This window comes from Aspergillus vadensis, assembly GCF_003184925.1.
Source record: "Aspergillus vadensis CBS 113365 unplaced genomic scaffold BO88scaffold_28, whole genome shotgun sequence".
Lineage (NCBI taxonomy): Eukaryota > Fungi > Ascomycota > Eurotiomycetes > Eurotiales > Aspergillaceae > Aspergillus > Aspergillus vadensis.
The window spans coordinates 159,902-184,569 of record NW_020292066.1 but is presented as its reverse complement, the minus strand read 5'-3'; the positions used below and the strand labels follow the sequence as shown (position 1 = coordinate 184,569).

The window sequence follows — 24,668 nt, the reverse complement described above, 5'->3', positions numbered from 1 at the left end:
TTGGGGTCGTAGATGGCGTAATGGCAGGCTGCAACTTCCTCGTTGCTACCCCTTGCATGGTGTCTCATCATGTCTGAAACGACAAGGCCACATAGGGCATTTTGAGAATTGGATATGTGCACCTCTTACAAAACTCATCTTCGGCGTCTCAGGCCAGGCCAGTCGGCTTCGTCCCCAAATGTCTTAACCTCATCTGAATATGGGTCAGTAATGAGACAGCCGCATCGGCCATGAGCTCGTAGACAGGCAGGGCTGCGTCCCCTGCATCTTTCGAAGCGGTAGTACTCACATACTTCTTGTCTTGGCAGGGCCACCGGAAACTGAAGGCAGCATCATTTCCGAGTCACCCCGATTATTATTGGAGCGCATTCAAAAGTCGATCTTCCACCGAAACACTTCCTCGAAGACATCAGTAACTTGGTCAAGTACGTGTTGCATTATCGCCAAGGCCTACATAATGCAGATCGTGAATTGCTTCGATGGAGTTCTTGGAAGAAGCGTGTTCCGTAAGGGGTAAGCATAGTGCTGAGGTCGATTCAAGTGCCCACTAGTATCTGCAACACCTGAGACCAAACACAAAAATAGACGATGAATTCCTTTCTGGTCGGCGTTCTCCGCAATTCACCAGTGTTCACCGTCTGAATTATGTTAGCTCCTCGCTTCCAATCCAGCTCCCCCCCATCCAGCGTACGTATGCATTGCAATAGGCTGCCATTCACGAGTCGTAGTTCTATTGCCGCCGAGAAAGGCTTCGTAAGTGGATGAAAATCCCTTTGGCATGTGAGGTACCCGCGTCGTGGAACTCTTCAAAATACGGTTTATGCATCGCAGCATGGCCTGTATAGGCTGAGGTGGAACATCAGACGAGCTAGTTTGTCAGTGCAGGGAGAACAGCGTGCCAAGGGACGCCATACATTTGCCTTAAAAGGCTAGCATTCATAGCAAGAGCCAAGAAATCAGACCAAGAAGCAATGACGAGCTTGCGAATCCCTATCTATGATGAAATGATTGCATGTCTATGGACAAGTTGGGGAAGTGGGAGAGGAAGAAGGAATAGAAAGAACGCATTGGGCTGAGGCCACGTGCTTGAGGTCACGGGCTGCCAAATCATCTTTCCCCTTTCAGTCGTTTGTCTATTACTCTTCCCTGTCTATTGTTCTCATGCTATGCTACACCACGGTGGTCTGTTGGCTTCTGTGATATGCAACAATTGTAGTGTATGTCAAGTCTCCCTGCGTTGCTCCTTATGATCTATCCAGACAGTTGATGCGTTCAATCAGTTGTTGAGAATTCATTCGTTGTAGGACTATGTGAAAGAGATTATATTGAGGCTGTAGGCTCCATTGCATACTGATCAGTCTCGACATTCAATTTGTAAAGGGCTTTGAAAAGCCAAGACTAGAAGGTCTCGATGGTATTTTCTGCTAAAATATGACACTTCCGACTGCAGACACATACGGCAATACATGGTCGTTCGAAGCAAATAAGATCTTCATGACCCATTGTTGACTCTCACTGTGATGGGCGTAATCACAGAACCTTCACAGGCTCCCCAGGTTTGAGCCAGCATACCTGGTCACTGATTCCTTCCTCCTGGAAAGCCTGACGCAGCTCTTGTCCAAACTGTGTGAAGTGATGCCATGACTCATAATGCATAGGTACAAGGTAGTCGGCCTTGATTTCGCGGAAAAGTTGAGCGGCCTGCTTGCCATCCATGGTGATCTGATAAGGGGGGCTGCTTGGGTCTGTCATGTCCGTAGGCGCATGAGCATTACCGAGGTTGACGATCGCAGCACAAATATGGAAGCGCTCTGCCATCTGCTTCAATTCCTCCACGTAAACAGTATCACCCGAGAAGTAGATTGCGTTAGGGAGACCATCGCGACCATGACCAAAGCCCTCCCCGGTCAAGATAAAGCCGGTACACTCGTTACCAACGACGTGCTTGGTTGGCGTGCCAATAACCTGGAACTTCTTTCCGGCAATGACAACTTCCATTTCTTCCCAGGGCTCGAAGCCATGAACTGCGGGCCGAGGGGAGAGGTTCTTCGCACCGTCAACAGTAGTGAAGACTCGGCGTCCATCAAGTAGGCGGCGACCGAGGTCATCAAGGTTGTCGACATGGTCTTCATGACTGAGCAGGACTGCATCAATGACAGGAAGCTGATCGAGGCGGAGAGCAGGGTCATCCTCCACTTTGAGAGAAAATTTGTCGGTCACAGGGAAAGATGTTCCGGCCGGAGAGAAGAAAGGGTCAGTGAGCATATTGACCCCATTGATCTCAAGTATGGCTGTAGCAGTGCCAATATGGGTGACGTTAAGAGTGGGTGCCATGATTGCTGATGAGCTTAAGAAGAGAGGCTGATTGGTGAGAGAAAGACTTGTAGAAAGGCAGTGTCTGCCGATGACTGCGCAGGGCACAATATATAGTAGATCTGAATAGTAGTACTTGGGAATCCGGGCAAAACGTGAGTATCTTGTTAAAGTAGGCAAGTCTTCGGTGGCCAGTATTTATAGCTGAAACTTGCTGAGTGGCACAGCAGAAAAGGTTGATATTGTTCACATAATAGACTACTAATGATATACCCAGCCTGTAAGCATCTTTGAAATGAAGAAAACTGATTATTCCGGTATCCCGCCTTCGGCATCCCGCCCTTCGGTATCCCTCCTCATATACGGTAGAGTTGTGGCGAGCCAGATATCTCAGTCACTTTATCTTTAAATACTAACAGATTGTTTTATGAATCAATCTGATGCTGGTGTTTAGATCGAGGAAATGTCGGCAGGGTGTGCCGGTTAATAGGACGTTTAGTCCGGCAATAGTCTCTTACGACTAGAAGAAATATGTAGGCCCGAAAACTACTAGATGGTACTATATTTAATTGTAATATGGTTAATTATGAGATCGTTTGAATTTCTTCGGGGCTTCTTCTTCTTCTTCTTCTTCTTCTTCTTTTCTCTCTCTCTCTCTCTATTTTTTAGTTGGCTGAAATAAACAATTACATATATTATTTCAAATAAGATCTGACGAGTGGCATGTCATCTGTGGCGTTTCTCCATGTTCAAATCTGGAGCGGAAGACCGAGTGGGATACCGATACGGTATCTTAAGTGGGGCACGACCTGTGGCCCTGAATACTAATCCTTATTAACCAAAGTCTATAATCTATCCCCAAGTACCATTCCACCAATTCATGTTGCAAAAGCGCTGATTACCTATCGGCCTTTTGGTGTTGGGTTCATCCGTGGAGCGGGTGCAACAGCGGCCACTTCGGTAACTTGCGTCACTTCTTCTCGTCACTTCCCGGCATCCCTCCTGCATCCTCGCAAGAACTGAGAGCCCCGAACCAACCAACGATAATGCCTTCCCCCAAACCTACTAGGTCACACTATAGCTTTCGATGTGGTCATCCAGGTTGTGGTGCAACTTATCAGCGGAGAGAACACTTGAAGAGACATACTGCGCGTCATAATGAGGGAGAACGCCTCTCGTGTCCTTATTGTGAGAGTACTTTAGCCCGGAGGAATGTGCCATGCCCGGAGCACCTGAACATCTGCTTCCAAAGCTAACTATAGACCAGCGACCTGTTACGGCGCCATGTTCGAAACTATCACCCTGAGAGAAAGCCTCCACAGTCTCGGGCAGTAAAGGCCTGCCAAAAGTGCCATGCTCGAAAAGAACGCTGTGATGGCGGACATCCGTGCAGCCGGTGTCAACAACGGGGTTTGAGCTGTTCGCTTGATGTCAACGTAACTGGGGACGAGAAACAACAGGTGCTTGGATCACAGGAGGATTTGAGAACTGAGCTGAATGCATCAGTTCCCGACGCATCACGGTGGATCGCCCAGGATTTCATAGATATTTACTTCAGCGAATTTCATCCTGTCTGGCCTTTCCTTCATAAAGGAACATTTGATCTTACCAAGGAGCCTTGCATTCTCATACAGTCCATGCTAATGATTGGACTATGGATCAAGGGCGACCGGGAGGGGCGGGACTCGGCGATGCATTTCCATCACAAATTGCTGTCTGCTATACAGGCACAAAAAGTAGGGATTATAGCATGATCAGTATTGTCAAACAGGGGCTGACTTCTTTTGATCATAGTCCCGGTGGCATGTGTCAGAAACAATACCACAGCGTATCGAGATGAAACCTTGGCAGATGCCGACATACCAGAGCATTCTTCTCCAGCTTATATTTGCTCTGCTCATAGCTAAGCAGGAGGCGACTTTTGACCTGAACCTTCGTTGTCACCTGCCATCATCCAAGTACGAGCTGCTCACCTCGCTCGTAAAAACCTGTCGGCAGCTGGGATTGTTCTCGTATCCGAATATGCTAGCTCAGCATCCTCTTGATGCGCCAGTAGCTCTCATCTGGGTAAGTGTGGAAGAAGCTAAGCGATTCGGGTTGGCCCTTTATAAGCTATGTCGGCTATGTGGGCCAAAACAGACAGTCAGTTCTGTTGCTCCAAGTCATGGTGGCTCGCGAGGGAGTGCACTTCTTACGCTCGCAGATCTGGACTTTAGCATGCCAGACAGTGATGAGATGTGGAATGCGTCATCGGAGGAACGTAGAAGTATCCTACAAAATATGACTTTACAGCACTCTTTTAGAGATAACCGCGACACCAGTGGCTGGATATCCCAAGCATCTGCACACTTGCACGATGATTATGTTGCTTTTGATTGGATTTGACAATGCCCGCTTCTCTTCCACACCATCAGAACGGTCGCATTAACAGAACATATAGTCTATGTCGCTGTCTTTGCATTGGAATATTGGTGCTTGAACCAGCCAGTTCAAGGAAGAGAAGTTAGGGCACTGAGGAATGGGGTTTTATGACAAGAGATAATTAAGACTTATATTGGGTGCAGCTATATGTATTAAGGTTTCGCTGATAAGGCCGGGGTGTTCTCCGCGTGGCCTATAAATGGCTTCGGATAATCCACTCCTTCCTTTCTCCGCAGCCATTCCTCTCCATCTCATGGCATCCTTCCCCATCACTCGCACCCGGACGGGCTGCCGGGCCTGTAGGGCCCGGAGGGTAAAATGTGATGGTACGATAATTCACCTCCGGATTGAATAGCCTCTGTAAGCTAATACATACAAAGAGAGCCATCCCGTCTGCCGTCGCTGCGCGCGAAACAACCGGGGCTGCGAATACAGCTTTCAGTTGACTTGGCTTGACGAATCTATCGCCAAGGGCGTTTGTCATGGAAGGACCGGAGTATGGTCAAAAAACGGCCGCAAGAGAATGGGTGTCTCAAACGAGCACGACCTGGCTAAGATGCCGCGACATTCTACGCCTGAAATTTCGCACCAGCAGTGGATGTTTCTAAACACATCCGCTGACGACGTTAATCGGCTTTGTGTGGAGTACCATAGGGGCTATGGAGGTAACTCGCTCGGTCTTCCACGGCGGCTGCTACTATCACCCTCAATGAATTCAATGCCAGTCACGGCCCTGAATCGAACTAGCGAGGATCCTATGCTGCTGGCATTCTTTGAGACAGTAATTTGCAGCAGCTCAACCCTGGTCGACAATGTACAATCAAATCCATATCGATACTTGATGTTGCCCATGGCTCTCAGCTCTGAAGGCATCTATCATGCGGCATTGGCGATTTCCGCAAATACCCTGCGTCTTTCCCAAGTGCGGTATCGCGTCCCTGCTCTGGAACACCATCACCGTGCGTTACTCCACCTCAAATATCTTCTAGGCCAGGATAATTGGACAGATCGGGAGATGGATGAGATATTGGGGCTGGTTATGATGCTCTGTTGGTTTGAGGTATTGAGAATGTTCAGCTATACCTACCAGCTCAGACTCAAGAGTTGACATCATTAGATCTCAGATCATAGTTGTCCATCGTGGGTGACTCACCTGAACGGGTTCCAAAATGTCACGTCGGCACGAAAGCAACGACGTTGGAAAACACCATCGCAGCACAGTCAGGAGCTTCTTAATTTCTTCGACCGCTACTTCGTTTTCCACCTCGTTCTTGCCCGAACGGCCTTTCGATGGGATGGTCCACAAAAACATCCATGTCTTTCTGCCTTGCCTCCAAGTCCATCATCGGATATTATCGACCCTTATATGGGATTTAGCCACGCGCTACTTCTCCTAATAAATAAAGTAACTGACTTGGCATGGCAAGAACATGCGCTGGACATCCAAAGTGCGTATGGACTGAAGCACTCGTTGGAGGTGCTCCGTCAGATGCCACCTCATGTGGATATCAATTTGCATTCGGGGAAAGAATGTATGGTCATTGCTGAAGCAAACCGCTTGGGTGCATTACTGCTCCTGCACGAGATATGCTCTTCTTCTACGTCAACCTCTTCGTGTCCATCGTTTACCTCCGAGGAAAAGCTCCGCTATGTTCGTCAGATTCTCAATCTCATACAGACGCACAAGTCCAACATGATGCGCACTGCCGTGCTTCCTTTATGGCCTCTCTTCCTAGCAGGTTGCTGTGCCTGGGACGACGAGGACAGAGTTGTTGTTCTGCAGATCTTCCAGGAGTGGGAGGCCATTCGTCGTTTTGGTGTACGTCTATCCACCCACAGATACCACTTCACAAGCTAATGGTTTAGAACATCACACCGGCAAGAGAAGTGATAGAGATGGTTTGGCGACGCCGTGACCTTAGCCTAATTGAAAATGCTAATGACGCCATGTCAGGGGGGACAGCCCGCTTTGAATGGGAACATGCGATGACGATGCTTGGGGGGTGGAAGCTAGCGCTAACATAAAGACATTCATTCTAGCATGTGTTATTTGCTTGTGTCGTTGACTTTTACAATCTCGGCCCCCTCTCACGAGTTTTACGTCCCTTCCATCCTGTCAGGTCATTCAACTCCAACTCCGGATCCTGATGGGCTAGGTTCTTCGCGGTCACCGTCTGGCCTGCGCGCCATTGCCACTGCCGGGCAATGCCAGTCTCTATACTTCCTTCCAGCAAGTCGGCAATGTACTTGCCTAGCACGGGCAGGAACTTGAAACCATGCGCTGATCCTCCGGCAGCCACGTACAGCCCCTGATGGTTAGGGTGCGGTGAAATTAGAAAGTGGCGGTCAGCGGTATCAGCGTCCCAGCAAAGACGGGTATAACAGAATGGACGGTCGGCCAGCTCCGGTAGGACACGACGAAGGTTCCGGCGCATCTGAGCCTCGATCTCCAGCGGGAGATCATCTTGCGGATTGTCCACAAAGGTGTGAGGAATAGATGACTTGTTTCCGGACTGTGTATCCGTCTGCATGTTCGTGATGAACTGGCTGTGCGCCATCTTGAACACCCCATCTGCCTGCGGCGGAAAGAAGTAGCCCAGCTCCAGATTATCCATAATAGGAAGTGCGGAATAATGAGTTGTCTCCGTCGGGGAGAGTTGTATATGCGCCACACTGTGGCCTTTGGCCGTCAACTGGCCCGCCACGTCCAGCAATGTTGGCGTCCAAGCCCCGGCAGCCACCACGACCAAGTCAGCAACATGCGTGGATCCATCAGCCGTGATCACTCCCGTGCAACGCTTCTCCTCATCGAACAGCAACTTCTTGACCCAGCCCTCTTCACCAGAGATATATTCCACCCCTTGCTCCTGCGCTGCGGTGGCCATGCGCCGTAAGGCTTCCCCGGCCGCCGCCCAGCCAGCCGTCGGATTCCAGACGTTGATATTCCACCCATCCAATTCGCCCGTAACGAGGGGGAACCGCTCACGGATTTGCTGCGTCGACAGGCGTTCCAAACCCTTAACCCCGAGCTTGGTGCACGTCTCAATCGACCCTTCCACAAACGCACACGACAGCTTATATGCGCTCAGAACCCAGCCAGGGACATGATACAGCCCACGAAACAACTCTGAGGACTTCCAGGCGGCAATCGCCTCAATTCCCAAGCGTGCATACAGCGGCTCGTTATAGTCGCTGCGAATGATCTTGCTGATATCGGTTGAGGCGGCCTCGCAGGATGGCGCGGGATATCGATCCAGCACGCGGATAGACGTGAAACCGCGCTGGGCGAGATGGTAAGCGGTTGAGGTGCCAAAGCAGCCAGCTCCAACGATGATGATTCTTGTGTTTCGGTCCATGGTAGGCTAGCCAAGTATTAGAATGGTTCTGCATCACCCTTCACTACTCAACTGAAGTATTTATCTAGCTATGAGTATCGAGCAAAGCTACAAACCAACCAACTACTGTAACCCAGAAACCCTCGGAATAGTAGCCAGAACCCCTCAATTGCCAACCACTCAGAGAGTAATTAGTATCCACGTCGCACCGACCTGCCTGCCTTCCCCTCAACCATCATTAATCCTCCCCTCGGGGGATACTAGTAGCGCAATCTCCTTATCACGATAAAGCCCCTCCCAGCAGATAGCAAGATAATCAAAAATCTCCACAACAGAGAACGGAAGTAAAAGCCAGCAGACCAAACCGGGCCTCGTTCCGACCTTCCCCCTCCCGCCCGTTTAATCATACCTACTTACTTATCATCTGTAAGGATCCATCCATCCCGCTACTGATTCCCCACTTTGGGATTCATGGCTTAAGCTGATAGGTTGGGTATAGGACCGGCGTATGTATACTACTTACTCCTATTTTATGCTATCTACGTAGTCGGTAGTTAGGTACTTACTTTGAGTGTTAGTAGGGATTCTTATCGGTTAGATGTTGAGACGTGGGCCACATGATTCGTTGTGTCTCGGGGGTTACCCCGCTCGTTACTTACTACTAATCTAGGTTTGTCGTTGGGGTTGATCTATGGCTAAGTATTGCTACTGCAGTGTGTAAAGCGGAGAAAGTGGTTAGTGTATTGTAGGTACCCTGTATGTTTATCTAGTGATTGGGGTAAGTATTATGGATAGGTATTGGTAGTTGGAGGTAGGGTGCATTGATTCTTTGATCATGTTTCAAGCATTGATTACTTTATAAGTAATAGTAGTATGCTCTACGATATTCCTGGTTCAGATTATATCATACTACACTAATATGTATACCGGAACGATCTCTTCTCTTTATCCGTTAGATCCGAAAATGCCGCATCCTCTGTAACAGTAACAGTCTGCTCCTCCTCCTCCTGCTGCTGCTGCTGTTCACGATCCCGTCGCTGATTCTCCCATCTACAGAGTACTCCGTAGGCTGAGATCGCGACGATAGCAACGACCAGACAAGCCAACAGGCCCTCGTAACCGTGCGAGTAACTCGGGGCATCCGTGGAGCGGAAGACCTGGGGACCGATGATATTCCCCACACAATAAGCGATAAAGAAGATAGCATTCAGAGTAAGTTTCTTGGAGTGACCACTGGTATTGGCCATAGGGAGCGAAGTGGATAGTACGTAGGGTGCCCAGTAGGTGTAAAAGACGTAGTAGGAGGCGAGGAGGCCGTGCTTGTCGGAGCGGGGAAGTTTCCACATGAGGATGGCACAGGCCATAGGGACTAGGTTTGAGACGGCGATGATGAAACAGCGGGAATTTGGCACACGGGAGGCGAGCAACGAGAGCAAAATCTGCCATACGGTGGCGAGGACACCGGTGGGGATGCCTAAGACGGTGGTGATCAGGGAGGAATAGCCGAGTCCGGTGACGATGAGGGCGGAGAAGGTGACGAGGCCGCCATTGGGAATGTTCTGGGCGAGCGAGAACAGAGCTAGGAGCCACGTCTTTGGGTCGAGGAGACATTCACGCACTTGGTACCATTTGATGGTTTTGTCTTCCATACCGGTGTTGTTGTCTTTGACGCGCTCGAGGCAGACGAATTTTTCGCGGTCGGAGAAGTACCAGCACTGGACTGGGGAGTCTGGGAGGAAGATGTATAGGACGCCTGACCATAGGATGGAAAATGCACCGAGGACAAGGAAAAGTAGTCGCCAGGGGTGTAGTGCTGTGTGGGTATGTCCGATGCCGTAGCTGACGACTCCAGAGAAGACGGACGACACTTGGTTGAACCAGAAGGCTACCCGGAGAGGTTGTTCACTCGTCTTCCACCACATGACCGTTAGGATGCTGGAGATGGGAAACACCGATGCCTCGAGCATGCCCATGAGGAAGCGCACTGTCGCCAGACCTGCAAAGTTCTGCGTAGCGGCCGTGCACAGCATCATGACTGCCCAAGCGAAGACCATTCCCACGTAGAGTTTGGCTACGGGGAGCCGCTGGATGAGTAGCGCAGCAGGGTACTCGAAGAGCAGGTAGCCAAAGTAGAATATTGAGCCCACCCAGGAATATTGGTTGCCAGTGAGATGGGTATCAGTCTCCATACCGTAGATAGCGGCATTAGAGATGATGACCTTGTCGACTGCGGCGAGCACGCAGGTGACCATAATCAATGGGATCAATATCAGATCAATCTTCCACAGCACGCGGCGCGCCTCTGCGTCGGAGATCGGTGCCGCCATGATGGCGGGATCAAGCTGGGCGAGAAACTGCACTGCAACATCTTCATCTTGCCCCGACCGATGGTCGAGGATGTCCATCTGGCCATGCTTAATCTTCTCCCCATTGGAGGCGCTGCGGTCGAGGCCAGGTTTCTTCTGGTCGGTAGTCATGGCACCAGTGTAGCATCTGCATTGATGAGGTGGGAGAAGCACCCCGACCATGTCGTCGAGTGTCAATTTTATAGCATCGTATAGATACCCCTGATAACGACGCCGGCATTTGTTATCAGAACCTTATGCCCCGAAAGGCTAAGGCGAGGGGAAGGTCGGAGCGAGGCCGATAACAAAGTACCGTCAAGGTCCCATGATAGGGCACGATAAGATAGCGCCGGCATTGGAGCGAGTGCTGTTGGAGACGAATGCCGGAGCCCACTCTATTTATATAGACCATGCCGGCCGTTGGGAGAAACAGTTCAGTGCATGTCTTCTGGTAATATTCAATCAATAATCATGTCTTCATCGAAAGTCAACATCAAAATCGCCATTGGTGAGTTACGCTGCCTGAGCTGGGCGACCGCATAAGCTGACATTCGTAGACCGTGGTGGCACATTCACCGATTGTCTGGGGATTGTAGAAGGCCGCAAGGAAGACATTGTCGTCAAGCTGCTTTCGCAAGATCCAGCTAACTACGCAGACGCCCCGATTGAAGGCATCCGCCGGATTCTCGAACAAGCAACAGGAAAATGCTTTCCCCGCGACCAGAAACTCACCACATCAGATTTTGGCAGCGTCAGTATCCGTATGGGAACGACGGTCGCCACGAATGCTTTGCTAGAGAGAAAAGGAGAACGAGTGGCGCTTCTGATCACAAAGGGTTTCAAGGATGCACTCCGCATCGGGACTCAGTCGCGTCCTAAGCTCTTTGCTTTGAACATCCAGCGACCCGACGTGCTTTATGAAGATGTGGTCGAGATCGATGAGCGAGTCACTATAGAAGGCTATCAGCAGAATCCTGTTCCAGATAAAGAAGGCCTTGAAGCGGCATTAGAGACAGACAATTACCTGAAGAAGGGACTCAGTGGAGAGGTCATCCGTGTCTTAGAACCTCTAGACGAGGCGAAGACGAGACAGAGTTTGCAAAAGCTTTTTGCTGAAGGATATCGCTCCATCGCTGTCTGTCTCGTACACTCATATACATTCCAAGAGCACGAATTGGCGATCGAGAGAATTGCCAACGAAATTGGATTTACGCAGATCTCGCTGTCTAGTCAGCTGCTTCCCATGATTAAAATGACCTCTCGAGGCGCTTCAGCTACAGCAGATGCCTACTTGACGCCGGTGATCCAACGATATACCCAAGGTTTCCGATCCGGCTTCCAGGATGGGTTACAATCGTCGGACACGCGCTGCGAATTCATGCAAAGCGACGGTGGTCTGGTAAACTTTCAAAAGTATTACCTTCTTCCCATCTGGATAGCCCGAGTTAAACTCACTTTGTTTAGGTTCTCCGGTTTGCGCGCAATTTTGTCGGGCCCCGCAGGTGGTGTTGTAGGCTACGCAGGCACCTCGTTTGACCCAGAAGACCGAAAACCCGTTATTGGGTATGTCCTTTCTCAGGCGACAGATTAAGGTGGATACTCGCTGACCGAACAGCTAGATTTGACATGGGCGGCACCAGTACTGACGTCTCACGGTATGACGGCAAGCTGGAGCATACTTTCGAGAACACCATCTCAGGAGTGACAGTGATGGCTCCACAGCTAGACATCAATACAGTGGCGGCTGGTGGCGGCAGCATTCTGTTCTGGCGTCATGGGCTCTTTGTAGTCGGTCCAGAATCTGCAGGCGCACATCCAGGGCCAGCTTGTTACCGCAAAGGAGGTCCGTTGACTGTGACTGATGCAAATCTGTTCTTGGGCCGCCTGCTCCCAGAGTATTTCCCCAAGATCTTTGGGCCTAACGAGAACGAGCCCCTTGACGTCGAGGTCACTCGTCAGAAGTTCACGGAACTGGCAGATAAAATCAATGCAGAGACAGGTCACCGGAAGACACCAGAGGAAATTGCGCTGGGTTTCATTCAAGTTGCAAACGAATCCATGGCAAAGCCCATCCGGGCGTTGACCGAAGCACGAGGATATGATACTTCAGCACATAACCTGGCCTGCTTTGGAGGAGCAGGTGGACAACATGCATGTGCAATTGCATCGTCATTGTCCATAAAGACCGTCATAGTCCACCGTTATTCGTCGATTCTCTCCGCATACGGTATGGCTCTTGCTGATGTGGTGCATGAGGCCCAGGAGCCTGCGTCCGGAGCTCTTACCGCGAGTGCAATGGAAATAATTAATGGCCGTATTGAGGCTCTCAAGGCAAAGGTCACCGAAGCCTTGACCGCAGACGGTATTGAGGAGACTCGCATACATTATGAGGTGTACCTCAATCTCCGCTACCAAGGAACCGATAATACACTGATGGTCCTCAGACCAGATGGCGGAGATTTTGGGGCAGCATTCATTCAAGAGCACCAGCGTGAATTTTCCTTTACCTTCCCAGGTCGCAATATCCTAGTCGAAGATATACGTGTTCGTGGAGTAGGCAAGGCCATTTCAGGTCCCCCAGAGGCGCCGCAGCCCGAGTTGCGATCTATTACGGCATTAGCCATTGGAGAAGAAAGCCGGGACGATTCCACAGAGGTGTATTTTGCAGGCGTCGGGCGTGTCACCACTCCAGTCTTCTTCTTGGAGCACCTGAAGCCAGGAAGCTTCATCCAAGGACCAGCCATGATCATTGACAAGACACAAACCATTGTCGTTGAACCCCATGCATCGGCCACTATTTTATCTCGCCATGTGATCCTGAATGTTCAGTCTGTCAAGAACCAAGTCGACAACGCAACAGTGGTCGACCCAATCAAGCTTTCGATTTTTGGTCATCGGTTCATGTCGGTTGCCGACCAGATGAGCCGGATGTTCCAGAAGACATCCGTGTCAACCAACATTAAAGAGCGATTGGACTTTTCCTGTGCAGTCTTTTCACCTGACGGAAAACTTGTGGCGAACGCACCTAATGTTCCTGTTCACCTCGGCAGTAAGTGCTGCTTTCCTATACTTCTTAACGGCAGCTGACTTGGGCCATCCTCAGGTATGGAGTATGCTGTGCGGTATCAGCATGAACAGTACGGTGGAAACCTGAAGCCAGGAGACCACATCCTCACCAATCATCCACTTGCTGGCGGAACGCATCTTCCGGACATAACTATCATTACTCCTGTCTGGGATCAGCAAGGAAGCAAGATCATCTTCTATGTCGCCTCTCGAGGCCACCATGGTAAGCAACCCCGCTTGCTGATGAGATAGTCGTGTCTAACTAGAATTGCAGCCGAAATCGGAGGAATTGCGCCAGGTTCTATGCCCTCAGATAGTAAAATGCTATATGAGGAAGGTGCCATGACCATGGGATTCAAGGTGGTATCACAAGGCCATTTTGACGAAGACATGGTGCGGAAGTTCTTATATGACGAGCCAGCCTCGTACCCAGGTTGCAGTGGCACTCGCACTTACAAAGACAATGTCTCCGACCTGAAAGCGGCTATTGCAGCCAACCAGAAGGGAGCACAGTTGCTGGAAGGTCTCGTTCAAGAAAACACGCTTGATGTAGTCCACTTCTACATGGACGCCATCAAGAAGAATGCCGAAACCGCCGTACGAGAGTTGCTTAAGACAATTGGCAAGAAGGCTGCTGGCCAGCCTCTCCGCTTTTCTGACTTCATGGACGATGGTACAGAGATTCGATTAGAAATCCGCATTGACGCAGAGACTGGATCTGCCGAGTTCGACTTCACTGGCACTGGGCGAGAGACGTTCAACTGCCTGAATGCCCCAAAAGCAATCGCCCACTCGGCAATTATTTATAGCCTGCGCGCCCTCATCGATGTTGACATTCCATTGAATCAAGGCTGTTTGGCGCCTATCAACGTTATCATTCCTTCCGGCACGCTTATAAATCCATCTGGGTATGCGGCCGTCTGCGCTGGAAACCCCATCACGTCGCAACGCATCACAGATGTTGTCCTAGGAGCCTTCCAAGCCTGTGCAGCCTCACAAGGATGCTGCAATATCATCTCATTCGGTATGGGTGGACTAGACGAAAATGGTAACGACATCCCGGGCTTCGGCGTTGGCGAAACCATATGTGGTGGTTCCGGTGCTGGTCCAACCTGGCATGGTACATCTGGTGTTCATGTCCATATGACCAACACTCGGATCACCGATGCAGAAGTGTACGAGCTGCGATACCCGGTTATTTTGCGACAGTTCTCTATCCGCAAGGGGTCTGGTGGCAGGGGACTTTACCGCGGTGGAGACGGTGTGATTCGGGAACTGGAGTTCCGCATTCCCCTGTCGGCCTCTATGCTGAGCGAACGTCGCGTCTATCGGCCATATGGGCTGGCAGGTGGTGAGGCTGGCCAGGCGGGGTTGAACCTGTACGTGAAGAAAGAGCTGGATGGGACCGAGCGAACGATCAACATTGGTGGGAAGATGGAGCTCAAAGTGCAGCCTGGAGAGCGAATTATCATTCACACGTGAGTTTAGGAGCTTCAGTCCTTTTTTTTTTTTCTTTTCTTTGCACGCTTGGCTGACTTGGAAAACTAGTCCTGGTGGAGGTGGCTGGGGAACGCCATCGGATGAGAACGCCATACCCATCTGTAGTGGCAACAGTTTAGAGGAGAATCGGGTAGTATTCGAAGCACGGGGAAGCGTACACAGCTTCAGTGCCACTGCTGAGGCAGCTTCATAGTCATTGATACTCCTTGATGAGGGTGATAGCCCTGCAGTCCCATGGCAAAACTTGCGAGGCGAAGTGTATGAACAAGAGGGACGAGTACATTGGGGGTCTAACCGGCGATCATGTGATTGCCATTCCAATATTGTTGACTTGTAACATGCCGATTTCATTTTGCTTCTATTTCAAATGGTAGGGTAGTCAATCTGGGCACCGTAGGGGACATGTGGACACAAGCAGGTGGAGCCTCTAGATATCACCAATCAAGTCATCGCAAGGACGGTTTTCTTTGCTGAATATGTTGCTCTCTATTGCTCTCTCGAGAGACCACCTTTAATAGTATCGAACAATAATCTGGATATGCATGTAAAATGGCTGCATCTGGGTTCAAACAAATGGGGTCTAGTTGAGTGAATGTCAGGCATAGTGAAAATAGCTTGTGTGGAGCCTTTTTGCTGGAAGAGGCAGAGCCTTGGTTACTCCATTGTGGGTAGTTGTTCATATGTTATTCCGTGATAAGCAGTTCAGTGAATATGAAGAAGGCATTCACTGTGCATCGTGAACGCCTCGTGAAGGCCTCGTGAATGGGTTTCACTTTTTACTTACGGTCAAAAGTGTTGTTTTCGGTACGCTTGGGTCTATGTCTGCAAGCACTACCTCAAATTTTGGGTTCACTCTGATTTGTCCTCCTAATCCCCATCGAGAAACCACCATGGCGTTCCCAATACGTGATACAAGTGGTACAGGCACCAAAATGCCACATCCAGCGCCGGCGAAGGAGCAGTTCAATGACCTTTCCACAATTAACCGTGATGCACTCACTACTCTCGCCGTTGAAGTCCGCCGAAAGCAAACTATAGACACATTTACAACTGCAAGTGTACTCTTTTGTCATGAAGGCAGCCGTAATGTCGTTCATGTGGTCGAATTTGACGACCAGGTGCGTTACATCATCCGCCTACCCATCAGCTGCCGGCCAGGGCACTGCACAGAGACTGCCAAAAGTGCCTTGATTGCGAAGGTGGAAATGATGCAATTTATCCAAAAGCGAGCCCATTTCCCCATGCCAGAAGTGTACGACTTCGACGTCTCATCGGAAAATGTCTTAGGTACACCGTACATCGTTGAGAGTTTTGTTCCAGGAACATTGGTCTCGGATGCCTGGTTCGACGACTCAGGGGCAATGTCATTGGACCAAAAGCGACTGCGCATACTGGACAGTGTCGCAGAGACCATGGCAAAGCTGCACAGGTTTTGCTTCGACGGAATTGGTACGTTGGGACCGGATGTCCATGGCGATCTTCGGGTGCTTCCATGCTACCATTCGCGGAAGGGATCAGGGACTGATGTGCAGTATGCGGAGTATGGTCCTTACGAGTCCACTGTGGACTTTTTGCGTGAGCGCCTTTTGAAATCACCCAGCGGGAAAGAAGAAGAAGGCCCATGTGACGTTGGCTGTCTGATAATGCTGGAAATGATGATCGGATGTATGCCGTTGTCGACGAGCCAGAAAGACGAGAAGGATGAGACATTCGTGCTTGCAGTGCCGCAATTTGACTCCAAGAACATTCGTGTCGATGAGCAGTGTAATGTGAGTGGAATCATTGACTGGGATGAGGTGCAGACCATGCCACGGTTCCTAGGCTATGCTACATTCCCCAAATGGATCATGAGGGATATGGACCCAGTAGCGCATGGATGGTCTCTGGACTCTAAAGAGGATTCGGCAGAGCGGTTGAGATGGTACCGGCTGCTATATAATCGCAAGATGCAGGGACTTCTCAATAAGGTCGGCGATGCGAGATTTGTGAATAAAACACATATCTTCGCGTCCATCCTGCTTGCAATCGACAATCCTGCGGCTCGAAGAGAAATTGTGCAGGCACTGGTTGCAAAGGTATTTCCGGCAAAACTGGAAAAGGCAATGCGTTTGATCGAGAATGCAGGCAACGGAGAACTCGGGCGGCAGGATAAGGAGCGACTCTGGGAAGGCTTTGACTTGCTTCTTTCGATTTCACGTTAATCCCCAGAGACGAGAATCTCACACATCCTTACTTTCGGTGGTAGGTTCATAATGTGGAATGGGGCAGTTGGCAGGTTGAGAGTTGGAAACTTTGGGACATCTGTGATGGTAGGCGATCCTTGCACAATATTCATGTGAAGACATATCTAGAAGGTTTCGCTTTCCCACTCATATGCAATGAACGTCCGGCAAATACACACAGTCTGTCTGCAGACATAGTATGGCTGCTCTGCTGCAATCCGCACTTGACCTTACCAGGGTTCATTCTGGTCCAAGTAGACGATATTGAAGATGGAATATTGGCTTAGTATCCGTCAAAATCCATGGTGAATCCTCATAATTGCAAGGTGTTGCTTCAAGGGCTGGGGTGCGTCGGCAAGAAGCACTGGTATCGTCTCTGTTGTTTGAGACCAACAGTTGTAGTTCTACTTTGTGTAGTGGCCAGCATGAGACATGATGATACAACGAAAGTTACGGCTAGGTACAGATTCCAAAGTAACGTGGGTACCATAAACACTAGAGGCACTATATATTTTAAATACAAGAAGAACAGGTGACCTTCGGGTCAGATTGGCTCAATTGGGAACATGATACAATAACCTATAAATAAAGTTTCCCACAAATTTTTGTTTCTCGAAGCCTTCGGTTCAAATACCGGCTGGTTTACTGTTGCTTTTTGATCGAAAGTCCTTCTATATTTTGTTTTACCACGTAGTATTCAATACTGGGTATGTCTGTTCCCATTTTCCTGGGTAACCTTTGTATATCGGTGCGTAACTGGGCCAGTTCATTGTATAGCGCTAACGCGTCTTATCAAGGAATCCGAAGAGTCCCCTAGTTTCTGCTTGGAGTTGCCCTTTGGGAGTCCTTCGATATCCTATACTCTGGTTAAGGACCGTATTGTGGACTATGTGATACTACTATGCAATCACTATCGTCCTATGCCACAACCCAGCTCCACCTCGTTCAATGTAGCCATCAATCTGTCACGTTATAATGTCGATATTCTGTCATGATGACAATGTAGATTATGAATGAGGTATCTGCCTAGTAGGCCCAAAGACAAGTAGTTACATATTTCAGGTCTTCGGCCGGAAAGTGAGATGATGTTGTATCTGAGTGGTTACACACCCGCATCTTTCAGTCTATTCATTTTTATAGCCTATTGCTACATTTGCATGAGTTATATTGCTAGATTATGCCGAAAGCTCTTTTCCCAGTCAATTGAAGACGACCATGTGGCGGGCGCTTGCAGCGGCCTCATGCAAGATTCAAATCCCGATGTAACTGAGCGGAATCAAGCGAACCTCCAATAATAACACTATTTGGTGCCACCGCAGGTGCCAATAAAAGTCGAACCAATATACTTTCGAGGTTACTCACATAAGCCCAATGAAATGCTTTGTATTAAGCCAGGTTGTAATCCAATGTAGTAATGGTGGAACACTACTAGTAGGGACTAGTTAGAAGCGATAAGCTTATCGGAATTGTTGTTCATCCACCAACTAAACTCGGGCACGGGACAAACAAACCCCATGGGCAAGTGGAACTCTTACAGAAGCAAGAAAAATTCTCGTTCCCGAACCCATTTATTTCCCCATCTTACTCCCATTTCACCTCATGTCGATCTAGACAGCCTGAAAATCCTCCTGTCACTGGACTAGCATGAAACAACCATCATGTTCGTCCAAACTATCCTTCTGATCCTCCTGCCTCTGGTGGTTTCTTACTTCATCAAACGGATCCGCTACTCCCGCTTCCAGAAGTATGCCGACTGGCCGCAACTCCCTCCCTCCCTCATCTGGGGCCACATGAAAGCGCTCCACGAGTTTATTGCCCGAGGTGAGGAGAGAAGGCACATCGGTATGAAAGAATCAAAGCCCTCGTCGTCCTCATGAATAGGATGGGTATAGTTGACAATTACAAACGCTCTCAATCAGACATCGTATTTCAAGAAATCCAGGAACATCTGGGGAATCCCCCTCTCGTTCTCTACGATCTCCGGCCTGTAGAGTTTCGACTCTGTGTGGTTGGGAGTCATGAGGTCGCAGAACAAATTGCCCGGAGCTCCAAGAGCTTTCCGTACAGTATGAAGAAGTCACCCACGATGGGCGCGCTGGAGCCTTTGTTGGGACCGTATTCCATCATCACGCAGCAGGTAGGCCTTCAACCATATTCTTTATTTGTATACATTTTTAAAGATAACCTATGTCACTAGGGAGAGCACTGGAAGGGTCTACGCAAGCGGTTCAACCCAGGGTTTGCGCCTCAGCACCTTGTTACCTTGCTGCCATGCATCTTGGACAAGGCGATTCAGTTCACTGATATTCTTGACGGGTACGCTCGTAGTGGAGAGGAATTATCCCTCGACGAGCGATGCGTCAGCCTTACCTTTGACATCATCGGTAGGACACACCTCTATTCTTAAGGGGCACGCTTTTCGTTCTAACTAGTCTTCAGGCGCAGTTACCATGGACAAAGACTTCCATGCCCAGCTAGACCGCAGCAAGCAGGATGAACTCGTTCGTCTCTACCGTGAGCTAACGACCACATACCGTAGAGGCAGCAGTGTGCAATGGGACTGGCTGGACCCCCGCATGAACTGGAGGCGTCGAACTCTATCCCGACGCATCGATCACCTGATAGCTGAACACATCAAAACGAAGTTTGCTGAGCTCAAGTCCAAATCGACGGAGAAGCGCTCCCGGAGTGTTCTCTCTCTAAGCCTACAGGACATCGACGAACTAAATCCCCGTGTCATCCAGGAAACATGCGACCAGCTCAAAAGCTTCCTTTTCGCCGGCCACGACACCACCAGTATCGTATTGCAGTGGACCTTCTATATCCTCAGTCGCACCCCACGCGTGCTGGATAAAGTTCGCCGCGAACTCGACGACCTCTTCGGACCAGACCCATCCCCCGCAGCCGTGCAAGAGAAGCTCCTTGCCCCGGGCGGAGAAGAACTCCTCCAGCGTATGTCCTATACCTCTGCTGTGATTAAGGAAATTCTACGACTGTACCCACCATCCGGATCAGCGCGGTACATGCCCCCAGGTTCAGGCTTCAACGTGCAATTACCAGACGGTAAGACGCTCTGCCTAGACGGAGTGGTCGTCTATCTCAACGCGACACTCGTCCATCGTGAGGAGAAAGTGTACGGACCGACAAAAGATGAATTCATCCCCGAGCGGTGGCTGGGAAACACAGATACCGGTCTAGGACTGGTCCCGGATAGCGCGGAGGATAAAGGGGATGGGGAAGGTTCGGTCGCAAGCGCTCATATTCCCGCCAGCGCGTGGAGACCGTTCGAGCGCGGCCCGCGCAACTGCATTGGTCAAGAGCTAGCCAACCTGGAGGCCCGGGTAATCCTGGCGTGTACGGTTCGGCGCTTCGATTTCGAGAAGGTGGGGGTGGGCGCACTTGCGCGGGATGCGACTGGAGCGCCTATCTTGAATGCTGCTAAGGGGCAGTATGAAGTGGAGACGGAATTGTTCAATGTAAGTTTTCTTTCTTTGGCTTTTTCCTTTTTTCTTGTAGGTTGGTAGAAGGGTGGCTTACTTTTTGGTTTCTAGACTATGCAGGTCACCGCGAAACCTATTGATGGGACGGTGGTGAAAGTTCATCTTGCTGAGAGAGCCATCTGATTCCAAGAAGGATGGTTGGTACTGCAGATGGATGCTATTAGCAACACTCTTCTTGGTCATATTTCCTTACTACTAATCGCTGTATAAACTACAAAAACGTATATATATTCTCTTCTCTTCTCTGCAGCAAATGCTAAATTGACGAGCTAACTCAATATCATGACTTCGTTCACTGTCCCTGAGTTCCCAAAAGACTAAGGGCTTGCGGAGCTGTAATGCGCTCCGAAGGCCGAAACTCCAGCAATGCGCGGATGATTGGGATCAGAGGAGCGAGCTCTGGCTCGGCCACTTCCTTATCGAAGCGGTCCTCCAGAGTGAAGACTTCGTCGCCTAGTATTTGGAAGTCAGCATGCTGAGGAACAAATGCATTAATAAGCAGTGGTTCTAGTATCTCACCTTGAAAATCCATCATGTCTCCAGCTTCCGCTCGCATACGGTCCCAGGCAGGTTGCCATTCCCGAGGTAACTCGCCCAGAAGGTCTATCATCTGCTCGACCACTACCATATCTTCTACATCGGAGTCAAAGGGGTATGTCCCGAACACGAAGAAGAATAGCTGCAATCTTGTCAGCATCATTTTTTTCGAGAAATTCTCTTGATGATCCACATACCATGCAGCCCGTATGCCACAGATCAGTCCTGTGATCAGACCTCCCCGTGAAAATCAACTCTGGAGCCCGCGAAGGACCCGGTTGCGCGAGTATCCTCGACTTCTCTTCCTGTGCAAAGCCCTCTCCTAGGTCAAAGATGCGGAGCTCCTCGGCAAACTCCTCTAGCCAGTCCTCCCAACTCACCGGTCCAAACAGAGCCGCTGGGAAGCCTTTGTGCAGCGGAGTGCCATCGAGGTGGGTCACTGGTTCGTGCTCGGGCGAGCCAAAGACCGCAAAGATGATCTTCTCCGATGCATAGGACAGGTTCCTACCGCTGAAAACGATGTTTCTGCCGCTGATGTCTGGTTCGACTTAGTCAAGAGAATACTCAAGGTTTGACTATAAGTAGGAGCTTACCTATCTGCCCCACACCCGCATTATGGACCAATTCGATAGCCTTGAGGAGCTGCCTCGACAAGCGAAGAATGGTCTGTGGATCAAGGGAATCCGAGAGCTCGCGGTAGTCAGTGATGATGCGATCGATGGTAGGACCGATCAGCTCAAACACCAGGCATTGATGGATGCCGTTGGGGCCGGGCTGGATGAAAGCGTCCAGAAGGTGGAGAATGTACTTGGACGAGAGATCGTCCGGAGCGGCAATCTTCTCCAGCTGCTGGAGATTTTGGAGTTCTTGGGAACTGTACGATGTGTCTGCCGTTTTGATCTTCAAGGAGACCCATCGGTGTCGTCTTTGAAGTTATCAGTGTCTATTTATGTAAGATGGGACAGATGGGCATTTGTGACGCACAGATTGTCATGGGCAAGCCAGACGGTGGAGAAACCTCCCCACGTGAGTTTGTGATGTATAGTGTAGCGGTTATCTTTGAAAGTATCGCCGATACGGACGGGATGATATCCACCAAACTTGTATCCCGAGAGAGGCTCCTGGGTGTAGAGAATGTCGCTGGGATATTCAAACGATGAATCTTCCATGATTGAGAATGAGAGAGATGATGAGAGAGAAGATGGAATGAGAGAAAAAGTCGAGGGGGACAGGCCGCGTTAAAAGAACCATTGCTGGGATGAGATGGGGGGTAGCAATCCCTGCCATTGTGAGCAGCAAGCGCCCTCCCACTAATCGGGACGCCAGTAGATGGCGCTGTGCAGGGAGTAACATGGGTTATGTTGGATCTATATTGCTCGCCATTACCCGCGCACCTTCTCAGCCCTCCTCACTCCTTTCTATAGTTAGTTCGGCCAACAGTTGCATTCTCCAATTTCCAACAGTCAACATTTCTCCATCATCCAATGATAAGCTGATCCGTGGACGGGCAGCTGTCAAGATGGAATGGAGCTGAGACTCACTTACTCTCCACTTTCTTGATTCCCATGGAACGGGGGGCCCACCGCCATGACGCAAAGCGGTGAACGTAGAATACTGCCGGCATAATCAGGTATCCATTTATTGTCACCTTTTTGGCATTATTTCCCGATCGGGACGGTGGAGGCCCCCGTTGCCTTGTTAATTGTTGTTCCCACTCTTTCCCAGCCACACTGTCTTTGGGCAGAGAGGAGAGAGTCGGTTGCCCCCCGACTGTTAGTTTCATGCTTAGTGCTTCGTGTATTTAGTGCCGGTATGATCTGCAGTTGATCCCGGTTGTTTCCCTTCTGTCACCTTGTCGGTCGACTTATCACGGAGCTCTTCCGATAACGTCCTTTCGGAAGACGATAATATATACTACTTATGTATGTGCGACTTCATTCCTGGAAATGTTTCGTGCGCTGACTATGACCCAGTCCTAGAAACTACGACCTCATGTTGTCAATATCTTTGCTGGCCTGCATCCTCGGCCCATCAATCGCAGGACAAGCCTTCGCAAGCAATGTCTCTATCACCAATGACTCCCAGGATACGGATTCGATCGATCAACACAATGCTCTTATCGAGTCATACCTATCTCAGAAGCCTGTCCGCGGAGTCCATAAGATGACCGACGATGAGGGCGAGAAATTCTTCCTCGACTACTGGCTGTTCGACGAGGCCTATACAGCCGGCAACACATCAAACGTCAATGATTCTTTATCACAAGCACAACCTTATAACCTCAACACAACCGAGAAGGTCTACTTTCAACCTCGCTCATATCCCTTTCGACCCTCCTACCCGAGCGACCTCGAGATCGAAAGGCGCGGGTGGAGTGAGCACTTCTCACCGCTTCTTCGGCGAGACTTCAAATGTCCTTCCGGCACATACGGATGCTCATCGATAGATCGACCTGAAAGCTGCTGCAGTACAAGCGACACGTGCGTTCTGGTCAACGACACCGGATCTGGTGACGTAGGCTGTTGTCCGAAGGGAGAGACGTGCTCGGGAACAATTGGATCATGTCAGGACGGATACTCCAGTTGTTCGTCGTCTCTGGGCGGTGGCTGCTGTATCCCAGGGTACGAATGTGTCACCGGGGGATGTAAGTAACCTGCATCAACTGAAGAACCCCCTACTTTGTGTCGCTATTGAGGCTAACGGCTCAGGTATGCGCGTCTACACAATCACGGTCACAGTAAGCTCAACCGTCATGCTATCGACATCCACACACACCATCCCTAAAACCACTGCGACGCAAACCACGGGCGATCTTGTGCCTCCTTCTCGACCTACCACTGTATCTACCTCCACGAACTCCAAGACGACCACGACTACCAGTACGGCATCGGTCTGCCCAACCGGGTTCTACGCCTGCTCTGCCGTCTACCATGGAGGATGCTGCCGAACCGGCCGCGATTGCGACACGACATCCTGCCCGGCAACGCCCTCGACGACCTTCACTAGCGACGGAGTGACAATTGTAGTCCCTGTGGCCACGACGACGGCATCCACGACAACAACAAGCTCTCCCGGGCGATGCGCAACTGGGTGGTTCAGCTGCGCCCAATCCGTCGGGGGAGGTTGTTGTCCGTCGGGATACAAGTGCGGGACCAGCTGTACGGCAGTGTCAACGGCGACGGAGACCGTGGCCAAGGAGCAGGCCACGAGTGGGAGTGATCAATTGCGGCAGCAGTGGGGGGTGATGGGCATGGGTATGCTAGCGGCCCTGGCGTTATGATAGACATGATTTGATACGTAGATCACGAGAGCATGCATAGCGAAATGATAATGACAATGACAATGACAATGATACTGAACCGATGAATGCGGTGGCAGGTATAAGTAAGCGTCAAAAGCCCCGTGGGGCGGCACGTGGGGCGGCATTTT

General features: G+C 50.2%; 10 protein-coding genes across 10 annotated transcripts; 6 read left to right on the top strand and 4 right to left on the bottom strand.

Moving 5' to 3' along the window:
- Positions 1 to 1,016: 1,016 nt before the first annotated feature.
- On the bottom strand, positions 1,017 to 2,529 carry BO88DRAFT_446712 (MBL fold metallo-hydrolase; the record flags this gene model as incomplete). The annotated part of the gene is made up of 2 exons (XM_025710311.1): positions 1,573 to 2,529; positions 1,017 to 1,118 (listed from the first exon to the last, which is right to left on the bottom strand). The coding sequence occupies exons 1-2, from the start codon at positions 2,332 to 2,334 to the stop codon at positions 1,017 to 1,019; spliced, it is 864 nt and encodes a 287-aa protein (XP_025558591.1). The 5' UTR covers positions 2,335 to 2,529.
- An 830-nt stretch (positions 2,530 to 3,359) lies between these two features.
- Positions 3,360 to 4,820, top strand: BO88DRAFT_396513 (Zn(II)2Cys6 transcription factor; the record flags this gene model as incomplete). Its single annotated transcript, XM_025705243.1, has 3 exons — positions 3,360 to 3,527; positions 3,576 to 4,049; positions 4,108 to 4,820. The coding sequence occupies 3 exons, from the start codon at positions 3,360 to 3,362 to the stop codon at positions 4,696 to 4,698; spliced, it is 1,233 nt and encodes a 410-aa protein (XP_025558590.1). The 3' UTR covers positions 4,699 to 4,820.
- Positions 4,821 to 5,443: 623 nt separating this feature from the next.
- BO88DRAFT_350335 (fungal specific transcription factor domain-containing protein) lies at positions 5,444 to 6,759 on the top strand (the record flags this gene model as incomplete). The annotated part of the gene is made up of 3 exons (XM_025703494.1): positions 5,444 to 5,794; positions 5,852 to 6,553; positions 6,601 to 6,759. 3 exons carry the CDS (start codon positions 5,444 to 5,446, stop codon positions 6,757 to 6,759), a joined length of 1,212 nt encoding a protein of 403 aa, XP_025558589.1.
- Positions 6,699 to 8,121, bottom strand: BO88DRAFT_153197 (NAD(P)/FAD-dependent oxidoreductase). The gene has a single exon (XM_025701533.1). The coding sequence runs from the start codon at positions 8,088 to 8,090 to the stop codon at positions 6,804 to 6,806; it is 1,287 nt and encodes a 428-aa protein (XP_025558588.1). The 5' UTR covers positions 8,091 to 8,121; the 3' UTR covers positions 6,699 to 6,803.
- An 862-nt stretch (positions 8,122 to 8,983) lies between these two features.
- Positions 8,984 to 10,546, bottom strand: BO88DRAFT_446708 (allantoate permease; the record flags this gene model as incomplete). Its single annotated transcript, XM_025710310.1, has 1 exon — positions 8,984 to 10,546. The coding sequence occupies one exon, from the start codon at positions 10,544 to 10,546 to the stop codon at positions 8,984 to 8,986; it is 1,563 nt and encodes a 520-aa protein (XP_025558587.1).
- A 339-nt stretch (positions 10,547 to 10,885) lies between these two features.
- Positions 10,886 to 15,523, top strand: BO88DRAFT_472277 (5-oxoprolinase; the record flags this gene model as incomplete). Its single annotated transcript, XM_025711743.1, has 7 exons — positions 10,886 to 10,922; positions 10,972 to 11,827; positions 11,879 to 11,977; positions 12,034 to 13,463; positions 13,518 to 13,703; positions 13,755 to 14,958; positions 15,029 to 15,523. The coding sequence occupies 7 exons, from the start codon at positions 10,886 to 10,888 to the stop codon at positions 15,171 to 15,173; spliced, it is 3,957 nt and encodes a 1,318-aa protein (XP_025558586.1). The 3' UTR covers positions 15,174 to 15,523.
- A 389-nt stretch (positions 15,524 to 15,912) lies between these two features.
- BO88DRAFT_429230 (uncharacterized protein) lies at positions 15,913 to 17,181 on the top strand (the record flags this gene model as incomplete). The annotated part of the gene is made up of 1 exon (XM_025709131.1): positions 15,913 to 17,181. The coding sequence occupies one exon, from the start codon at positions 15,913 to 15,915 to the stop codon at positions 17,179 to 17,181; it is 1,269 nt and encodes a 422-aa protein (XP_025558585.1).
- A 1,586-nt stretch (positions 17,182 to 18,767) lies between these two features.
- BO88DRAFT_408107 (cytochrome P450) lies at positions 18,768 to 20,990 on the top strand. The gene is made up of 5 exons (XM_025707624.1): positions 18,768 to 19,044; positions 19,122 to 19,339; positions 19,400 to 19,586; positions 19,642 to 20,678; positions 20,754 to 20,990. Exons 1-5 carry the CDS (start codon positions 18,861 to 18,863, stop codon positions 20,823 to 20,825), a joined length of 1,698 nt encoding a protein of 565 aa, XP_025558584.1. The 5' UTR covers positions 18,768 to 18,860; the 3' UTR covers positions 20,826 to 20,990.
- Positions 20,991 to 20,994: 4 nt separating this feature from the next.
- BO88DRAFT_373615 (kinase-like protein) lies at positions 20,995 to 22,408 on the bottom strand (the record flags this gene model as incomplete). Its single annotated transcript, XM_025704285.1, has 5 exons — positions 20,995 to 21,155; positions 21,222 to 21,381; positions 21,437 to 21,777; positions 21,833 to 22,164; positions 22,224 to 22,408. 5 exons carry the CDS (start codon positions 22,406 to 22,408, stop codon positions 20,995 to 20,997), a joined length of 1,179 nt encoding a protein of 392 aa, XP_025558583.1.
- A 517-nt stretch (positions 22,409 to 22,925) lies between these two features.
- On the top strand, positions 22,926 to 24,580 carry BO88DRAFT_491143 (putative GPI anchored protein). The gene is made up of 3 exons (XM_025712839.1): positions 22,926 to 23,161; positions 23,213 to 23,883; positions 23,948 to 24,580. The coding sequence occupies exons 2-3, from the start codon at positions 23,232 to 23,234 to the stop codon at positions 24,517 to 24,519; spliced, it is 1,224 nt and encodes a 407-aa protein (XP_025558582.1). The 5' UTR covers positions 22,926 to 23,161; positions 23,213 to 23,231; the 3' UTR covers positions 24,520 to 24,580.
- Positions 24,581 to 24,668: the final 88 nt, after the last annotated feature.

Excerpts from the sequence above, each read along its gene's own strand:
- BO88DRAFT_408107 (XM_025707624.1), top strand. The coding sequence starts at position 18,861 with ATGTTCGTCCAAACTATCCTTCTGATCCTCCTGCCTCTGGTGGTTTCT. Across the intron at positions 19,340-19,399 it reads ATTCCATCATCACGCAGCAG|GGAGAGCACTGGAAGGGTCT; the intron begins GTAGGCCTTCAA and ends CTATGTCACTAG. Across the intron at positions 19,587-19,641 it reads CCTTACCTTTGACATCATCG|GCGCAGTTACCATGGACAAA; the intron begins GTAGGACACACC and ends ACTAGTCTTCAG.
- BO88DRAFT_491143 (XM_025712839.1), top strand. The coding sequence starts at position 23,232 with ATGTTGTCAATATCTTTGCTGGCCTGCATCCTCGGCCCATCAATCGCA. Across the intron at positions 23,884-23,947 it reads CGAATGTGTCACCGGGGGAT|GTATGCGCGTCTACACAATC; the intron begins GTAAGTAACCTG and ends CTAACGGCTCAG.
- BO88DRAFT_153197 (XM_025701533.1), bottom strand. The coding sequence starts at position 8,090 with ATGGACCGAAACACAAGAATCATCATCGTTGGAGCTGGCTGCTTTGGC.